General features: G+C 46.4%; 2 protein-coding genes across 2 annotated transcripts in view; both read left to right on the top strand.

The window, feature by feature from the left end:
* The window catches only part of ANK3 (ankyrin 3), a 204,877-nt gene extending 195,325 nt beyond the window's left edge, over window positions 1-9,552 (top strand). Inside the window, exons 43-44 of the mRNA XM_062580702.1 lie at window positions 1,297-1,382; window positions 3,641-9,552. Of these exons, the coding sequence (XP_062436686.1) occupies window positions 1,297-1,365 (69 nt within the window). The 3' untranslated portion in view covers window positions 1,366-1,382; window positions 3,641-9,552. The remainder of the gene's footprint in view (window positions 1-1,296; window positions 1,383-3,640) is intronic.
* Window positions 9,553-12,271: 2,719 nt separating this feature from the next.
* CCDC6 (coiled-coil domain containing 6) overlaps window positions 12,272-20,680 on the top strand; it is a 51,228-nt gene continuing 42,819 nt past the window's right edge. Inside the window, exon 1 of the mRNA XM_062580567.1 lies at window positions 12,272-12,616. Coding sequence (XP_062436551.1) covers window positions 12,272-12,616 — 345 coding nt within the window. The remainder of the gene's footprint in view (window positions 12,617-20,680) is intronic.

Here is a 20,680-nt window from a genome sequence, read left to right as displayed (position 1 = left end):
CGGCTGCGCGGGGTGGCGGGCTGCAGCCCCGCCAGGGCGCCGCGCTCGCCGCTGCGGACCGCGTAGGCGCTTGGGCGGCGGGGCGGGCCTGTCCCTCGCGCGCGGTCCCCCGCGGGGCATGCTGCGAGGCGGCCCGGGCTGAGCCTGCCTTTGCCCCAACGCTCCCTTGCTGGTGACGAAGGGCTTGGGGTGAGGCGGGAGCATCTCGCTAGCGGCATCTGCGCAACGGGACGCCGGGATGGGGTTTTGTCCGTGGCAGGAGCCCTCCCTTCTGCAGGGCTGGGCTGCGCCCGGCGTCAGCACCGGCGCAAGCGAGGGACCGGCCGCGCGGCGCCCCAGCGCCTCTTCACGCCCGTAAGGCTGTCCTTGGGGCTCACAGAATTTTTGCCTGAGGAAAAACAGAATTTAGGACTTGGAAACAAACAAATGTAGCAAACTCCTTTTCTGCCGGTAGTAAAATAAAAAGGGGGGAGGAGGGAGATGACAAAAATAGAAGAGAGTTGAAACAAACTGTCCCCTTTCTTTCTTCTTTATCATGGAAAAAAATGCTGCCCAGTGTAGGGGAAATATTTGCAATTTACTCTGACAGATTAGATTACATAAAAACTACAAATAGTTACAAATGCATCAATACAGATCACCCGAGGGGTAAATGCTGCTGATAACCCCACATAAACAGATGTCCCTTCTCTGATGTGAATGAGGCTCGTGGTTGCAGGAGTATTTATTTTTAGATGGTTATTGAGCTATTTTTAATGAGTGTAGACAAACTGCATTTTGGGGTTTGGTGTTCTAAAAGACGCTGAAATCTGCACCGCTTGGCGCTTTCGTTGGTTTTCCTTCTGCTGTGCTTTGGTGAAGTTTCTCGCTGGCTTTCTTCCCTTTGCCTTTATTCCTTTACTAACCTGCTCACTTTAAAGCACAGGCATCATGAAAGATCACGATCCTGGCCCGGCCACTTCCCCGGGGGACGGGGACCGCGCTGGCAGCGACGGGGCTCCCCGAGCGCTCCCCACTGGGTTCAGAGTTGCAGACCTCGGCTGTCTGCTGCACAATGGTATTCGGGCCTTGACGAACACATTTTGGGCCTTGACGATGATATTTCAGGCCTGTGCTTTTGCCGCTCGGCAGAGTGGATACTTGGGTGGTGTGTACCTTTGAGCTGAAGTGCTGAAGTGATTTAACTGCTTTTTACTTATCCTCTTACAGCGAAATGTGGAGCCTGTTTTGGAAGCAGGTTTATAATTGTGAACCCTGTCTGCTGGCTGCGTTAACATTTATACTTTTCCTTTGAAGCAGGGAGAAGGTTATAAGGTTAAGACAAAGAAGGAAGTCAGACACGTGGAGAAGAAAAGTTATTCATGAAAGCCGAACGCCGAACGGTCAGTCTGAGCCATTTTCTTCCATTGCTTAAGGCTGTCGGCAGCACAGCAGCGAGCAGCACGCGGTTAGCTGGAGGCCAGGCAGCGGCTTGCCTCCTCGGTCCTTCGCGTCCCTCTTCAGCCACAGAGCTGAGCAAATGGCCTTGATCCTGTAAGGTAAAAACGACCTTGAGTTCATGTGTAGAAAGAGAATTTTTCTTCTTGAAACAAAGCGAAGCAAAACTGAGGTGAGTGCAAGGTTTCAGGAGTTTGGTGGAGCATAGGGTTTGAAATCCACGACATTTAAATAAAACCTGAGTAGTGGAGGAATTGCCTACACGTAAATGATTGGGAGTGAAGGACTTCTTCCACAGCTGGGCACGTGATTTGAGGACTCTTATGCAAGTCAATGTCCTTGTAAAGTCCAGTGAAGTGTCTAAATATTTGCCAACAAATAATCCTTACCAAATGTTTCCTGTGAGTTTTATTGATGCAACCTTAACAACAGTAACAGAACAGCAGCTGATGGTATAAGGGCTTCCAAAGTAAAACCAAATGTGCAGAGCCTGCACCCCCAGCAGCTCCTCTGTCCCGGCGTGCCGGGGCGCTGCGCAGTCCAGGTCCGTGGCTGCAGTCACCGAGCAAACGTGATGGTAAGCGCAGGAGGAGCCGGTCTGCAGCTGCCCGTGCCGCCCGGTCGGTCGGCCATGTCTTCAAGTCTGTACGCGCAGTGTCTCTGCGTCTTTCTTTCCTCAGGCTTTTTCTTAGCTTTGGTGGGTTTCGTCTGGGTTTTGTGAAGCTGGCAGAGGAGGAGTTCAGAAGTGAAGTCTGTGTTTTATCCTTTCCTATACAGTCTGGCATAGCGTTGACTGGAGGGTTAAAGAGCAGAATAAACAGGACCTGTAACACGAATCCGATGGTGCTCCGGGGTGGAGGAGAAGCCAGGTCCCTCCCGGAGGGGCAGGTCTTCCTCCTCCGCGGAGCTAAGTGGGGCTGGAGGAAAGCACGCCAAAGTGGAGGAACAGCAACGTGAAGTTGTACCCCCTGTCGGCTCCTGCATTTCTCTTCGGGGTTTGGAGTTCGCCTTTCCCGCCTCTCGCTGCACTGGCTGAATGCTAAAAGTGGAGCTGAGCTCGGCCTGGCGGCTGTCGGTCTGCGGGGAGGCCGTGCCTGGGGGGTCTGCCCCAGTGCCGATGAGGAGCCTGCTGGCCAGCCAGCGCAGTGCCACGCGGGGCGGGAACGGGGCGAGGGCACACGCTTAAAACACCCTGGTATTAGTAAAGCAGCCCAGGCTAATGTCCAAAACGTATTCTGACCTTCGGGATTCTGGGTCAGGTTCCTCCAGCCCGGATCTGCTCCGGCGACTGCGGACGCTTCTCCCACAGTTCCCCGCCAGAGCCCCTGGGAAGTGCAGCGTCTCTCCCCGACGAGCCTGTGCTCGGGGAGAGCGTTGCCCCCAGGACAAATCGTTGTGCTCCCACGCTGGTATCGCAGGAGGTTGCGACCAAATGTGTGCTAAATAACTGAGAGCCCAATGAGGACACAAAAGGCAAAAAGTCCTGTTGTGAGGCAGAGGTGTTGCTTTTACATTTTGAACCTTTGAAAAAAACATACATTTTCCTAGATTTTGCTGCAAAAAAAACTGCATTGCAAATAAACCCATTGCGAAATATGGATTAAAAGAAAAGTTGGGAATTTTTGCAATCAGTCCTGCAGGGCCAGAAGACGTGTTTCTGCCCGGTGCCACGGGGGCCGGCGTGGCAGCTGCCTCGCGAGTCGGCGGCTGTTAGCGGCGAGGGTCGAGCTGCGGCCGTCGGTGCGGGCCAGGGCGCGCGGTTCTGCCGCCGAAGGGCAGCGCGAGCCCTCCCGGGAAGGCGCCTGGGCTGGGGCGCGCGCCCCGGTGCGGGGCCCGCTGCGGCTGACGAGCAGAAGAGCGGCGCTGGCGCCCTGCAGATAACGCTGCTCCTGCCCTCGTGAGCGAGCCCGCGTTTCTCGCAGTCGTTTGCGCAGAGCTGTTAGTCTGTCTGCGATGATGAAATGCAGCGTGTGGCAAACATCTCGGTAAATCAATTTGCGAGCAACGTGAGCGTCTGCAGTTGCATTTTGCCTTCGTGCTGGGAGCTCAACTAATTTCATTACATACCTAGAAATTGTAGGATTTATCCTATTATGGAATTCCATAATACCAATTAGAACGTTTTGTTTAGTAAGGAAAAGGCATGAAATTGATCCCGGTGAGATGCTCAAAAATAATCCCACGTTCTCTTTTCTTTCCATAGAACTGTGCGCTTTAACTGCCAGTATGCTAGAAGGACACTCACAGAAGAAAAATCAACAGGAATTAAGCATTCACCTATAAAAGTGTGCGTGTGTTTGCTGCTTCCACACATTAACCGCATGGTTTTTATGCAAAAACAAAACAAAACAAAAAAAAAAAAAAACAAAAAAATTAATTTAGCATGAGCCAATTTACAGAGCATGGAAATTCACTTTCATTCACAGGATTGGAGAGTGTGCAATTAACAATGCAGTGTATATACCAGATGCCATGCTGTTAACAGCTTATTTCAAGCAGTTTGATGTCATCACAAAAGAAATAAATTCCTGTGGCCAGAGGGGATTTAAGAAGATGAAATGGTTAAACTATGGAAAGACACTAAAATTACTAAAATCCACAACAGCTCGCCTTATTTTTCTTGGACCCAAACTGTCAGGGTATAAAACACTATTTGTTTCTTTTTTAAACATCAATAGTTTTGCTGTAAATAAATAACACTGTATAAATTCTAACAAAATAGAATAAATGTTGATAAGGCACTGCCTTCTTGATCACAAAGAGTATTGCAAATGCGTTGAGCAAGCTAGGTGTCTCAGATGGCTACACCTACCGGGATATTCTGGGTGTATCTTCACAGATTCTTGTATATTAGCAATTATAATGTTTGTATATGCAAAAATGCTAGCTTGATTTTAAAAAAATCTTTAAAATCTGCTGCAAATTTAAATGATTCCCAAAATGAGGAATTCTGTAGTTCTGTGAAAATTTTTCTTCAGAGTACTAATATTTTGATGCATGTGTTTCACCTTATTTTGATTAAATCTTTTCCAGTTTTGCAAACACTATACTGCAACATGAGAAAATAAGATTTTATCTGTAAACACAAAGCCCTTCATCTAATATTTGTTGCTGTTGCCAATTTTTCAATGAAATGACCTAAAACCCATAACATATACAGTAGTTGCATTATGGGGAGGGGGGTGCTATCTGTTCTCGCTTTATAACAGGGGTAATGCTTGCAGCTTTAGAAGTGGGTTGGTGCTCTAATGAGCACAGGTTTGGGATCTTTTTAAATGAACTGAAGAGAAATTATTAGCTAATAGACTGGCAGCACGCTGTAAAATTATTACTGTATTGTGTACTGGCTATAAGATGTAGAATCTTTCAGTAAGCCAATCATCTGTAATCATCCTAGCAGTGTAATATTAGGTTGTTAAGGCTGCTGTGTTTTAAAGGGCATTTTTATTTGGGTTTTGGTGAAATCCTTTAATTTGTCGATTATATTCATATGGAAACAGCATTCATTGATAATAGCTCTAATTACATATGTATGAAAACAACAAACACTGGATGATCTAGTTGATTATTTAAGCATAAAATAAATTGTGTTAAAACTCTGGGGTAACGTGTATTTTGCAGTGTTATTGTACCCGATGTAACTGTGTCTTCAGCACATCAGCCAGTAATTACCGCTGGCTTCTTGCTCCTTTTCCTCTCCGTCCCTTTCGCGTGAGCCGCCTCCTCGGCTTCCCCGTGCGGGCGGGCGGCCGCCCCTCGGCCGGCTTTCCCCGCAGCAGCCGTCGCCCCCGCCGCAAAGCTAAGGAAAGGCCACCTCCCCGCGACGGAGGAGGCTCCTCGGAAGCGGCGCTGCAGCGCACCTTTTCCCTCCTGAGGATACTGCGGCGCAAAGCTGGCAGCTCCCGTCCCTGCCGGAGCGTTTGGAGGGCCGAGCCAAGACGAGCAGCGACTCCGGGACCTCGCCAAGCAGACGCCTCCTGCCCTGGCATCGCGCACGCGAGGGAGGATGCTTTCAGCACGCGCCGGCAGCTGCCAGCGGTCAGCGTTAGGCCGCGGGTTTGGCGGTCGGCAGCGGCGGTGACCAGCCGCGAGAAGGCGCGAGGAGCCGGCACCGGTGGCGGCAGCAGGGAGAGGCGAGGCGAGGTGCCGGCCCCGGCCGCCGCGCATCCCTCCGGCGGCTCCCGCCAGGTGCCCCGGCCTCGCGGCTGCTTGCGGCCCCAACGGGGACGGAGTCGATGTCGAAACGGCAACTGTACAGCTAGATTTCCAGAGCTCAAAGCTGCCTGCTAAATGTTGCACAAACATAGGGTTTTCTAGGTGTTGCTTTAGTTTGAATGCTTTGATTCAAGCACTAGTTCAGGACGTTTAGGAAAAAACAAGGTGGCAGCTATTCTTTTAAAAGAAAACAGAAATCCTTCCTGTAAGAGCAAATGCTGCAGACAGCCCCAGAGCGAGAGCTTTACCCTTAATACGTGCTTTTGTCTTTTTTCCTATTTTCTCCAACGAGAACGTGCTCCGTACAGGCAAAATTGTAAGTCATGGGATTTTATTGCATCTGTTCAAATTGCTGACTGCTGCATTCTTCTTAGCCTTTGACTTCTGCTTCGGTACTACCTGCTAGCGACGCTGCAAAGAATTTGGCCGAGCTCCTCCCGTTGTTCAAGGAGCGTCAAACGCGTCTTATTTGTGGCCAGTAACAGCTGTAACGTCAGAAATTCCTAGAGCTCCTGCAGTGCTGAGATGACATTAGCAGGATAAATGGCTTTCGCTTGCGGGATTGCAGCACCCCACTAATTAATGCTAATTTCCTGGAGGACTGTTTAATGCAGGCTTTTGCCTGCAGCAGGCACCACGAGGGAAGGGCGCCAGGCCCCGTTTGGTTGGATTTGGGGGAAAGCGCGGCGGTTTTCTGCTCGTCCCACAGCAGTGACATGGACGCAGGAGTAGAGAAGAGGCAGATGGGAAACTTGGGTCCAGCCTGCTACAGAGTCCAAGTGCTTTACATAAAAAATGCATGAGAAAAGGGTTAGCAAAGGACAGAAAAAATTAGTTGCTCAAGGAAACTCGATGTATGTGCCACGTTTCTCATAACTGCTGATGCTAAAAACAGGCTGCTAATCATGCATGGCTCTATTTATTTGACCCTAAATCCTGGAGGAAGGCGAAGATTTATAATAAAAGTTTTATTGGTACTTTTCCCATCACGCTAATGTTCAATTATTGAGAGCCAGTTGGTCTATAAAACAGCAACGCAGAGCGCCCGCTGTTCACCGGCTTCCTTGGACGGCGTCCAGGCGTTGCGTATCGTTACGGCACAGCCAGAACAACAGAACAAACCTGTTACGAATCTGACAAAACTTCCTGGGAAAGGAAGGACACAAAGGAAAAGCCCAAGAGCAGAAGATGCATTAGCTGCTGGATTGCTCCCGCGTGGCAAATTTTCATAATTGTAGAGTCCGTCCTCCAGAGAGATTTCTTTCCTAATGCAGGTTTCTGATTAAATAATTGTCGGTTGGAAGAAAAAGCGGCATATTTGGTTATTTTAGTCTGAATTGTTTCTTAGAAAACATGTCTCATTCTGCATCAATAGACAGCTTAACCCGTTATATTGGTGAACAGGGTTTCTTTCTGTTCATACAAATGTTTTTCAGATCGTAAGCTTTTCCCCTGTAACCCTGCTTCCACAGCGGCAAGTCTCTACATCTACCAGCGGCCTTCTCAGCGGACTGTTCTCCTGTACACAGATCACACTCTTTTAGTACTGCTTCAGCTTGCTTTCCTTTTTTCCCCCTGTTTCAGTCAGGTACTCTGAGTACTGTACAGGAATGTTCCTGGGGTTAATTAGCTTCCATTAGTCTTATATCTTCTCGGTCTCTAACTACTGAATATTTTAATGAAATTGTATTGTTATAGAAGTTCTTCCAGCTGATTAATGGACCTCTGGAATTACTTTAAGGATTTTATTAAATCTCTGAACATACCTATTCTAAGCCATCATCATGACTACCACTGTATTTTATACAAATATTTCTACTGTTGATGTGAGTTTGTGAAATACTGTTTCTAATTGCCCATTACCTCCTGTAATGATAGTTTCTGCTAAGAAATTCCTGCCTTTTTATTGCTGCTCCTGGATGTGAAGACCTCCGCTGGTGCTATGGAGGCTTTAACAGCCCTTTTTTGGACCAACTCTCCCCTCCACCCTTACAGGTATGTTTACGACTGCTACTCCTGAACACCTTAAGTCTTCAAAGAGGGTTTTGCTAATTGTGCTTATAGTATTTGTGCTTTTTAATTGGTTTGGTTGACGTTTTGCTGATGTGCGAAGCATACGCTGGGGTTTTGAGGGTGCTAATTAGGGTAGCGCGCTCTCTCCCTTTTTAATCCATTGACCCGGGGCAGGCGGGTGGCCTTGCACTCAGGCGCGCGGGTGCTGTTTCCGAAGCGACTCGGAGGCTTCGGGGAGAAGCAGGGCGCCGTCTCCGAGGCGAGCGTCACGGGCGCCGGGCGTCACTCCCGCTCGGCCGCCCCCGCCTCCCTCTCGGGCCGTCCCGGGCGGCGGCGGGGATGAGCCGGGCGCCGTCTCGGCACGGCTTCGAACCGCAGGGCGCCAGGAAGCGCCGAGGTGCAGCGGGGAGAGGCCAGCAGCGAGCCTGGGGCATATCTAAAATGAGACATGCATTAATATACCTTAATTTAAAGCAGTTTTACAGGAGTACAGAGGCCTGAATTAACAGGCCGCGTAGCGGGGCTTCGCTGAAGTGCTCTGTCAGTATCAGGGCCTTTGAACGAGGCTTTGCGTTCGCTCTGGGCTCGGCAGGACGGCGTGAAGCCCGGCCTCTCCGTGAGCCCGCTGCAGTAACTCTGCTCTTGCCGGGGGAAACCCCCCAGACCGGCTGCGGTTCGATCTTCTGCCGGATTTAAATGCTTGTATTATTCAAGCTGCTTGCGGAAGCCGCGGCATGCTCTGCAACACCGGCCTCAGCTATCTGATTATAAACCTAATTTCATCGCAATCTGCTTACAGCAGCCAGCAGCAGAATTCCCTTTACTGTATGTAAGATGTATTCCAGGAAAAGCAGATCGCTTTCCACACCTCAGAAAATGATGCTGAACATAAAGCAACTATTTTGGAAAGGATTTTTTCTCCCTCTTTCTAGTCCCTGTGCGTTATCAGATCTGGACGAGGAAAATGCTTCCAACTCCGCCAAGTACTCAGGCGGGAGATTGATGCGATGAAGACCTTTTGCCCTCTCTCTTCCGGAGAGGCTCGGTGCAGGCTCTTCCGGAGCGCTCTCAGGTGCGAAGCAGCCCGCCCGGACGCAGAGAGCAGAGGGGGCTCAGCAAACGCAGCACCTACAGCAGGAACGGCGAGGAGGACCCGGCCACCCGCCCTCGGCCTGCTGCACCCTCACGCGCTGGGGGAGGGAAAGGGTTTTCCACCGCCAACCGGTGCTGTTTGCAGGCTCTGCTCGAACAAGTCTTCTCTCTCGCATATTTTACTCAAATTCTTGCATCTGAACAACCAAAAGGAGTAATTTAGCGGTATGGTGGAGCTCGTGGTGCCCCTCAGTGCAGTAATGGCAGTTTGTGCATGAACCGATACGGTGCTTGGCACTTTGCTCACTCGCATCACTTCTAGAGGAAGCTGAAAACCGGTATGCTTCTTCGGGTCTTTTTCTTTTTTTTGAAATAGTAGTAAAAAAGCACTATTTAAAATCAACAACTTTGCCTCAGCAAAAGTATGGTTTTTTCGAACTCGCTCAAACACGCAGATTGCACTACGTATGAGCTCAACACTGGCATAATTTATCAGGGCACTAATATTTTTTCTTAATGCTGAGTGAACTGTTACTCTTTTGAAGCTTTACAGATGCCCCTTCAAGGGAGTCAAGCAGCTGAAAGCAACGCGGACGCTGTGCCGTCGGGCCCGCTTAGGGGGCAGGCGGTCGCGGACGCCGGAACGGGCAGCCCGCAGGGTGCCCTGCCGGGGGGCAGCGCCGGCGCTGCGGGAAAGCCTCGCCTGGGGAAGCCGGAGCAACGCGAATCCGAAACGCGCAGCAGCCAGATCCGCTGTAACCTAGTGCTGAATAAAGCGGAAGGAATGCTGTTAAATCTGTTTCCACGGTGATGTTATTTCCAGTTAGCTTACTTTCTCGTTTTGCCCAGAACATTGGTTTTCCAGAATCCATATCCAAGGTAACAAACAGCTTGTCTCCTGCTCTAAGACCCAGATAGGAATTAAACTGGACAAGAAATATGTTCTGGGGGCGCTTAGCTTAGGAAAATCAATATTCCCTAGAATTTACTGTATGATTAGTTAGGCGGTTCAGAAGAAACGCTTCCTCCATTTTGCTGTACCTGGTGACCTGAAAATTTTACCATCTTGAAATATATTTGAGAAACATTAATAGCAGAGATGGCTGCAGGAAGCTGCCAGCTTGACAGACAGCTATGTCAACTTTGTTCATTGGCAGTGCAAGGATGCAAAGGAAGAGTACGTGGACCGAGGCTCAGCTAGCATTAAACACAGCACAAATAACGAGGGACACTCAAGACGGAAGAATGAAAAACCATACTGCTATACTGGTGCAAAGCTGCTATAACGTGAGGAAGACGTTGACCCTCCCGACTAAATAAATTAAACCCCATGAGGACGTTATTCATATTATCGTCAAGTATGATAACTGAAATACCTGCTTTTCAGTGCCTTTTACATGTACTCTTTGCAATCTAATGGGGTTGGATGGTCCAGCTGAACTTGTCAGCTTAAGCGGGGCTTTTCCCTCACTGTTTCACTTCCCCTTTCTTGTGTGGCAGAACTGCTCTGCAGCATCTGCACTGGCGCCACTGCAGGAGACTGTGTATACATACATGCATACATATATAGATATAATTTTATTTTAAAAAAGAGGTCTTATATTGATTTAATGGTACATAAATATTCATGTTTGCTGAAGTCTTGGGACTCCAGCCTTGCACTGTGATCTGGACCAAATTGCTGCTCTGTGGGCCCAGACGTTTTCTACATACATGACAGTGCAGATTTGTGTGTATAGTTTTTTTCATATATTTAGGTTTAAAATCCAGGGTTTGGGTATAAGCTATAACATTACTTTAATATTTAAACAAAAAGTTCAATTTAAAAGCTGTACCACTGGGGGATAATTAAATTAGTATTAAAAGCAGAATAGAGAAGGGCTTTTTACATTCATTTTAAAATGAGGCCCAACATTGCTAGTAGCAGGAGGGAAAAAAGCAAAGCCCACACTGAGACTTTCCTTTAGTCTGTGCCTGAGCCTGCAAACCCTTTTTCATAGCAAGTGACGCATAAAAGCAGCCAGTGCCAGCTGGGGTACCTATAACCTAAAGAAATTGGGCGCCTTTCATGCTGGCCTGCACAGATAGAGGTTTTTAAGAGTGTAAAACGCTGTGAACTTCATCACTCAGTTCTCTGTGGGCTCCCCAGCTGATTCAAGAGACCGGGGAAAGGGGGCATAAAAGGAAAAGCTGCCTCATCAGCGGAGGAATAACGCGGCCCCGATCCCCCGTGGATCTGTGCCTCGTGTCCCTACATCTGCCGCAATCACCCCGCGCTCCGTGTGCCGTTGCGGCCAATTCTGCACCACACGTTTTGGCTGCGGTTGGCCAGCAAACGTGCTGCCTGGCTACCGGTTACTCCGGCAAGCTGCCGGCGTGGGCCGCGGGCCTCGGCGCGGCTGGCTGCTGGGTTCAGGAAAGCTGTCGCAAACAGGTGAATTAGCGAGCTGTGTCTCACCGCCAAACGTGTTCGATACTGCGGCCAGCAGATTCAGAAGTTAGAGAGGAAAAGACAGAGGGCACAGTCACACAGGCCCCCTTCATTATTCTGCAGATTGAAGAAGGAAAAAAAAATGTAAAAAATGTTGATTAGAGAGAGATGTTTCTACCAGAAGGAATGTTTTATTGTTTCGAATTCTCCAGAGTATATATATTTTCTTTGCCGTGTGCGGATGCCGTCGCAAACTAAGGCATTTCCGAGGGGCTGACGGGGCTGGCTGCCTGGGCCGTTTTCGCTGCGCCCAGGGGCTGGCTGCAGCAGGGCCCCACACGGGCCCCCTTCCGCAGAAATGCACCATCTCCGCTGGCTTCTCAGGGCAGCCAGCAGCCAAAATAACCCCCCGCTCAGACCGGTGCAAGTAACACCAGGTTTTCTGGCCGAAAAAAAAAACTGAGGAAAGCACTGCGACCATCACCCTGTCATTGCATAATAGCAGAGTCCTCTAAAATTCTGCCTGTTTCCAAACACACGATCTACAGCGGACTGAGGTGCACGATCGTTCCAGAAAATAATAATAATGCAGTGTGTATGGCTGCGAGAGGGGAGGGAGAGGCGGCAAAGGGCACGACGTGAGAGTCGATGGCTGCGAGCAGTGAACGCAGAGGGCGAGTTCGGGGCGAGCGGCGCCGGCGGGGCTGCGGGGCCGGCGCGGCTCCCCGCGCCTCGCCGGGGCACGTGTGGGGCGACGGCTCCTCTACGGGGCGCGCGGCCGGTGGGGCCCGGCGGCGCGCGGCGCGGCCCCCCGGGGCACACGTCACGCCCCTGAGGGCGCCGCGAGCGGCGGTTGGCGGCGGCCGTTGGCGGCGGCCGTTGGAGTCGGCCGTTGGCGGCGGCCGTTGGCGGCGGCGGGTGGCGGCAGGGGGCGCTGTGGGCGGGCGGCGCGCGCGGGCGGGGCGGGGCGCGCGGGCGGGCGGCGCCGCTCTCGGCGCCTGCGCGGTGGGGCGGGCGGGCGCGCGGGCGGCGCCGCCCCCTGCTCGCCTGGCAGCGCGGCGGAGGGCGGGAGCGGCGGCGGCGATGGCGGACAGCGCCAGCGAGAGCGACACGGACGGCGCGGGCGGCAGCGGCGGCGTGGCGGGGCCGCTGGGGCCCGGCTGCGCGGCGGCAGGGGCGCCCGGCGGCGGCCCCGGCGGCGGGGGGCCGGGCGGCGGCGGCCCCGGCAGCGGCCCCGGCGGCGGCCCCGGCGGCGGCAAGGCGGGCGGCATCGTGATCTCGCCGTTCCGGCTGGAGGAGCTGACGAACCGGCTGGCCTCGCTGCAGCAGGAGAACAAGGTGCTGAAGATCGAGCTGGAGACCTACAAGCTCAAGTGCAAGGCGCTGCAGGAGGAGAACCGCGACCTGCGCAAGGCCAGCGTCACCATCGTGAGTGCCGCCGCCGGCCGCGCCCGGCCCGGCCCGGCCCCGGGCGGGGGCGGGGGGAGGGGGCGGCCGCGGGGGTCCCGGCGCCCCGCGGCTCCCCGGCGCCTGCGGGGCCCCACGGGCCGCTGCGTGCGGCCGCCGGGGCCGGCACTGTCGCGGCGGCGGCTTTGTGGGGGTTTGTCGGGGGACGGCGAGGTGAGAGGGGTGCGTGAGCCTGTGTGTGTGTGGGGGGGGTGCTCCCTGAAGCGTCTCGGAGCAGCGGTGCGGTTCCTTTCCCTGAGCAAAGGAGAGTAAAATCTGCACAGATTACAGAATATCTTCCCAGCCGTCGCCGCCTCAGGCAATGTGAAGAAACTGTAAGTTGCAGGAAAGTGACTTGTTTACTATCGAAGTGTTTAATTCTTTTTTTTCCTTCTTTATTTTCTGTTTCACTTGCTGTATTCGAGAATTTATTCAGAAACTCATTTAAAATAAAACCGTTGAGCAGTGCAGGTGACATGCGGCTTTGCCCTGGGGAAAGCTTAGCTACTGACTTAGAGGATACCTTGAAATTTAATAGTGTTTTAAATTATGTGATTAGGCACCGGTCATATATAAAGTAGATATAAAGGCATGATTAATATGACTTTTCTTTTTCCTGTGAATTAGGAGTTTAGAGTAGTTTTCTGCCAGTTTGGTTGTTAGTGATCATTCAGGTGTTACAGTAATCATGGCCTCTATGAAGGCAAACTAGACAACATGTAAAAGACCAGTTACAGGAAACCTTGATATTTGTCCACACTGTCCTGTACATCCCTACTCGTCCAGATGTAGATTCCCTGAGAGAGACTGATCCCACCTGTATGTGTTCATTCTTATCTGATTTTCACAGAGCTTTGCTTTATTACAAGCATGATAGCTGTTTTGTTCATAATTGTGTTTTGTCATTGTTGATACGTTTTGCTAAGAAATGGGATCTGGCACTTATCTCTGCAAACCTCTCGTCTGTTCCCTGTAGTAAGCATTCAGTGTCTAGCAGGATGTGGGCCGGAAGAGTGCATGAAATACAATACAGAAGTAATTTATTCAAGGATGACAAATATAGTGCCAGTTAGGGAAACGTATGCTTTGTTAATACTTTACGAGAAGAGAATGTGCCTTAATTAGGTAGCAGTGGAGTGTCTTCTAATGCTGAAAGGGGCTAAGACATCTTGTCAGTCAGACATTTTCTCTTCGCCTGTTAGAAAGACACAGTATCCTTCTAAACCCTGATAGGTATATTGTTTGTAAATAACTTAGCAGAAAAGAATTGTAGTTATTTTGAAATTTTCTGTAGGGCCTGGTTACCTTATAGTTTCATCAGGCTTTAATTTACAAAAAGAAAGTGTTCTTCTTAAATCTGAAGATCAGTCTGCATAGTTTTGACTTCTTGGATAAAGAAAGAAAAAGGTGTCACTCTTTTACAGCAACCTGTAGGCTGTCTAGAAAACCGGCATCTTTAGCATGCCTGTTTTGCTAAAGGTATGCTAAACTGTGCATGCGACTGACTGAACCACTTCTAATTCAGCAAGCGGTAAAATAATGATGCAAAACATACAGTTTTTCAGGCCAACAAGACTTTGCGCTGTGATTTTACGTGGTCCTTAATGTAAACACATTTGCAGTCAGAATACTTTCTCATGTTACTCTAGTATGAAAGTGACTGGTGATGAACTTTGCTGGAACATTGAAACCTGTGCCATTTGCATGTAAATGTAATTAAATATAAAGTTCTTCTAATTTTCTTCTTTGTGATTATAAACCTTTGTCAATTTACTCCTCCACAGCCCAGCTCAAATTCCTTGCGGATTTATTACCATCCTGGAAGATTTATGTAGCATACGAGTTTCCTGTTATAGACATAATGTCACAGATCAGCTTTGTTTCTTCTCATTTGTTAAAGATGAGACGTGAAGCATGAATAAAACTAACTGGTACTGAAAAAGAAAGTTAAGTAACTAAACCACTATGCTGTAGGTGAAAGTGAATCTTCCAACCATGCTGTGGACCTTCCAGTATCCTCTGGATATCTTTCGGGATCCTGCTGCAGACGCACTTAACTTGACTTAGTTCCCTCCCTTGTCTTCAGTGTTCTTGAATATTGACTGTTTTCGCTTTAGCCTTGACCAAATAGAAAACAGTGTTTCTCCTCCTTCCCCTCGGGTCTGTACTGACATGTATGTTAACATGCATCTTTTTTGTTTCTGTGCCTGTGCCTAGTCAGCATGAATGCGTACAGTTTGGAAATCTAGTAGCTTACTGCATAGGATCCTCTTAGCTGTATTTTTTAGCTAACCATTGTGTCAGAGGGTTGAAAATAAGTGTTAAATGTAGGAAGCCTGTGTTGAATAGTTGTGCTTACGAAATGGACTGAGAAAAAGGTGTCGAATTTACAGGCTTATATGCTGGATAACTTCATATTGACTCTCATCTAAAATGTGTAAAGCCAGATGCTTTAATAGTAAAATCTATAAAATGAGTTTGGCTTGACGGTGCTTTTAAAGCAGTGTGCAAACACTACTTCTTCCAGCAGCCTGAAATGCAAATGAAATTATGCTATCACTCTTGTGCAAGACTGAAATTACATAAATGTACATGATACCTTTATCTCACCTGCTGTTATTGGAACAAACCAAGAGGAGGGGTGTTGCAAGGACGGGGGAGCTAGGTAAATTTTTGAAGTGCTATCTAATAGTGCTAAGAGCATTACATTGCAAGTTTCAGATCAAGTATTAAGAAAAAATAACTAAGATTGCTTGATCCATTTGAAGAGAGTCCCTTTTGTGCATATTTAGCAATCTTTAATTACATGTTCTCACAATACGTTTCTGCAAGATTGCTTTTAGGAAGTGCAGTGGATGGTGCTTTGGTAGGGAAAAATCACACAGTTGAAAATCTGCAGTGCTATATGTTTGTAATGTTAAGTAGTTTGTTTTGGTTATAGTGCTGCGTTACCAAAAGTGGATTTCCTATGTGAACTTCCTTACTTTCTTGGTGAAAAAGTTCTCTTAAAGAAATGTCATACTTAATAGACTAAGTCTGGTTCAATATAACTTCTCCAGTGAAACAAGAGTACGTTCAAAACTGTAGGGGACCATTTACAACGGATTGAATTGGTGTGTGTCACAAAAGCTGAAATACTTCACCCACGTGTTCGTGTGTCTTGGTCAGGATTCTTCTTCTGATGTTAGTAGAACATGGATTTGCAACGCTTTTTTCCTTTCTTTTCAGTGTTTGATGTAACAAAGTCGTCATGTTGCAGTGAAAGCCGTGTAACCTTGATCGATACTAAGCATTTTGTTTTTCTTTGTTTTTTGTTGTGAAGTGACAGGCCTCGTACAAATAGAACACTTGAAGTTCTGGTCCGTGATTCTTGCAAGTACACGCTTGCTTGGTTTCAGGTGTTAGATCCAGTAATTTCACTTACGTGAATTGGCCTGTTACAGTCAAGTGTTTTCTGTAATGTTAGAAAACTAAAGTTATTCTGTTAATTTTTTTAACTAAGATGAAGATATGTATTTGAGTAGCCTTAATTTGAAAAAGTTCCCACTCCAGAATGCTCGATACAGCAGTTTTAATGCTTTGTAATGTAGATTTTATAGGAACAGCTTCTCAGATTTCTTTTTTTTCTTTTCCCAGTTTGTTTTGGAGGGAGGAAAAGTATCTTAGAAATCCCATTGCGTGGTGGTACATGGATCCCCCGAAAGCATCACCAGTGAAGATGAAACAGTCTTATACCAAATGCTAATGGCATAATGTTAGCTGCTTGTTTCTGTGAACTTACTGTTAGTTGTTACTGTCCGATCGTGACTTCTGGAGTGTTTGGTGATGAGGGATGTTCGGACTCAGGGCTGCCGTGGTCTCCTGTAGCTTGTGAGAGGCTGCATTTTGCTGAGAGACAGTTCTTACCCTTGTATCTGTAGCTAAGCCACCTGCTCTTTCTCTGCACCTCAAATCTGAACTTGGCTCAGATTTTTATTTTTAATCTTGAGGGCTAGCAGAGGGCAGTTGCTTCTCCTGAGTTCTTACTCCCCTTCTTTGTATTTCTGCAAAGCAATGTTGGGAGAAACAATGGAAGAAAAGGGCCTACTCAGCTCTGATTTCTGTGCTCGTAGTCACAAATTCTGAAGAAATTTGCTGCCTATAACAGGCATCTCCTGAAAACAAACAGGCTTTTCTGGGGCTTAGATACTTGGAAAATCCTGTGTGATATAGTAGGGTGGTTATAGTTTTCTCAATAAACAAAAAGACTTAGATGCTGCAAATAAATACAGTTGTAGCATTTTGTTCCCAGGGAAGTGTATGTGGGGAGAGTTTTCTTGGTTGTTTGGTTGGGAGTCTTTTTTTTTTTTTTTTTTTTTTTTTTGTGATCTGCTGTCATGGTCCTTTATCGAAAATGTCAGCCAGGATAGATAGTTTTGGCAAGTTAACAAGTTAATAGGTGGGCCGTATTGTTGGAAATCCCCTGCGAAAATGCTTTTTAACAGCTTTTTTCCTTCTCTGGAATTTGCACGAGGATTTAAAAACAGAGTAGTTCTAGTACAGAATACATGTATTAATAGTAGGAAAAAATGGACAGAATATGCCAACTGAGTCAAAAAATGAACCCTTTAAAGGTGCTCAGTTAATGGGATAGGAGTGAATGTAAGAAATCGGCAGTTATTGGAGGTAGAAGGCAAATCAAAAAAGTGAACAGATTAATATTTTAAATGATAATTTTTAAGTCTGTTATTGAGCCTTTATTTCAAAGTTGGTCTTGCTAATAATAAATGTTTGTTTTCATACACCTAGTTGTGTATGTGAAAGAGATTGATCTGCCTTTTTTGTAATGTCTTCTGTAGTTGTGAGAAGTCTTTTTGGAGCATTTATATCTGCCTGCATTGTTTTTAGCTGTAGTTTGTAGCTGATGAAAACACTTCAGAATATTGACAAGTTACACATCAGGTAGCTAAATGAAAGAATAGTTCAGAATTTTTATAAAACTAGAACTAATTCATCAAATTTGAATAAAGACTCTTTTCTGAGATTAACAGTGAAACTTCATATAAAATCTTTTGGGAAGAGCAGACATTCAAAAGAAATACAGGTCTTGAATTTTACATTTGCCTCAGATTTTCAAGAAGTATTTGCTGGATTTCCATTAGGCGTTTGAAAAGGAAGGAATCTTAATAATGAACTTTGTGAACTTTTTTTTTAGGTTAACAATGCTAGTAGCTGCCACTAGGAAACTGATAATTGTAAAGGTGTATTATCATCTGCTTACATTCAGTGGTTATATGTAGCCTTTAGCATATTTAATTCCTAGGGGAAGAAACGTTGTCAGTGAAATGGTAACAGCACATTATAACTTACCTGTTGTAGACAGCTTAGTAGACAACCTGTCTTCAATACAGATGAAATAAAATTGAGGAACTGCTATCAGTTTCTGTCCTGTCTAGAACTCAATTCGTATAGTTAATGAACAGTGATTATTAACGATAGTTAATAAACAAGCGTAATTATGGGAACTTGTACTTTCAGAGAGTTTGAACCCTGAAGTAGTTACTAAATCATCTGGTTTGATTTGGGTCACAGATCATCATGTTTCTGAGTTGTACCTACATTGAATCCCGTAACTTATCGAAACTTATCTTTGGGAAGAGTATCCTGCTTTGATTTGAAGATGAGGAATATGTTGTTTAGTCTTGTGCTTACAAGGTTCTGATTTCCTATGCAAATTCTTGAGTCAAATTCTTCAAGGTTGACCTCTTGTTTTTTCCTGTGCCTTTGGGCTATGTTAATGAACTCTTCTGAGCTGTTCTCTCTGCATGAAGATCCTTAGGGGCTATAATAGGCACCTCCTAGTCTGATAAACTAAAGTAAGCTCACAGGCTGTGATAAACTGGAAGTCTAATGTGCCGGATCAAAAATGCTGTGGCCATATGATGCACTGATCTAGTATAAACACATTTGCCTAGTTCAGATTTGTTGAAATGTTTCTGGTAGCTTAATTTAAATGATCTGACAGGCTTTATTTTTTCATCAGGTATTATCTGACTTCCTCTGTGAGCTTACTGCTTTGTGCTCTGGCAAATCTGGCAGGAATACTGTTGCATACCTGTGCCTTTTCCAGACCAGATTTGTATTACTGGACTGTCCAGTAGCATATGATTTAGTGCTAGTAAGTGTGAAGCCATGGTCTCAGGTGAGGCATTTTACCTTCTTGTTGGATTTTTCACTCTTTTCTATACACTCTCTACTTCTCTTTACAAAGAGGTACCAACCCCTTTAAAAAAGAATTCTTTTAAATCAATTTCACCAATACTATGTACACAAGTCAAAGCAAACTGTGTCACGCTCATGTGCATTGGAGACTTGATGGGTTTGTTTAGTATTCTTCATTACAATGTCATTTGTGAAGCTAATACTAAGTTGTTGCTTGTTTCTTCTGTCTAAATCCATTTTTAGTCACCTCCGAGAGAGAATCCCCTGGTTTGTAGGGGTGGTGAAGACTCCTTATTTTCGGAAGTGTAGTTTTAGTAAAACTCATCTTAATTAGATGAAACAAACCATCAAGGTGTCTGTATTTTTTTCTGTTATTGTTTAGTCTTGCTAATATGTCTCCCAGAGTTCATAGAAGTGACTTACTGAATAACAATTTACAGTGAGAATTTTATTACATTGTGCTTTGTACATGTTCTACATCTTTGGTACTATCTTTACTGCAGATAGTCCTTGCTTGAAAGATGAATCTGTGCTTATTCACCAAAACTTGTTGCCTATAAACCATGCTGACTGATCCTTTCTATATTTCTATCCTTTAGATAGTAAGTGCATTTGTTTAGTTAATAAACATTAACAGACATTACAGTGTTGTCATTAAATTACTTGTGTTGATATCAAACCATGTCTGGTAACCAGCTATGTCCCACTTGCCTTTAAACATTACACAACGTCTCTCCCTTATTTCATTGTTATTCTGGTGTTTAATAAGGGTGGAATGCCTCCAGTTATCAGGGATATAGGTGCATTGCTTTGAATTGCATTGGGGGTGGAAGTGAAATTAGAACTGGTGTTTTAGAGTACATTTTGGAATTTTTAATAATGTAGGTTTCTATAGCTTTGCTAATTTGCATATCTGCATTTCTCTTAGATTAACTACACTTTCTTGTTGAGGCTGTATATCGATATAATGTGTAAAACCTTGTTTGTAGAGAGCTTCTTCAAGAGCACTATTTGGTGTTGGGTTTGAAAATGCAGCAGGACCAGTGGCCATTCTTTCTTTGTATGTTATCTGCATTGACTTCAACACACTTCTAGCAGGAGAAAGTTGTTTTAATATTTTCAGCACTGGAGACCTACCAGGCTCACCTTGCCCAAAATAAAAGTGTTTATTTGAGCTGCTTTGGACCTGCTAGCATTTTTTCATGAATCCAATACCAAGCATGTGCTCAAATGAGCCCCCTCCCCCCCCCTCCCAGTGTTGGGAGTTTTGCATTACTCACACCTGTTAGTGTGGGTGATATGGAGTAAAGCATGAGGCTTTTTTGTGGTTGCATCCCTCTTGATAATCCCAGAATTCAAAAACTAGCGTAGGCAAGATTTAGGAATAATTTTCAACCGTGGTATTTCTGTATTTTGTTTTAGTTGCTGTTTTGAGTGTAATGGAGTTTGAATTTTGTTGCTGTATTCAAAGGGATGAAGGAAGGTTGCTTTTCTCTGGGATGAATTTATTGTCTGTGGGATACTTTTGTGTATTTGTTAATTCCTGGCTAACTTGTCTTCATTGCCCATTTCCTTCTACTGCTTTTATTTCCGACCTCAGACAATGCTAAACTAAGTATTTCCCAAGTCCATCCTTTGAAGCATTGGTATGCATGGGGCTTATTTCCATCTATAGAATGGAAATACTAAAACTCCATGTACTAAATGAAGAAATAATAATCTCTTGTGAAAGATAGATGGCTCTGTACTGTGTTAAGCAGTCTTACACAAATGCAAGAAACTCCAATAAAATATTTTTTTCACTGTGCATTTCATAGAGTTCACTTGGGTGGAATTTCAGGTGGA

Source organism: Rhea pennata, chromosome 7 (assembly GCF_028389875.1).
Source record: "Rhea pennata isolate bPtePen1 chromosome 7, bPtePen1.pri, whole genome shotgun sequence".
Lineage (NCBI taxonomy): Eukaryota > Metazoa > Chordata > Aves > Rheiformes > Rheidae > Rhea > Rhea pennata.
This window is presented reverse-complemented; position numbering and strand designations above follow the sequence as displayed.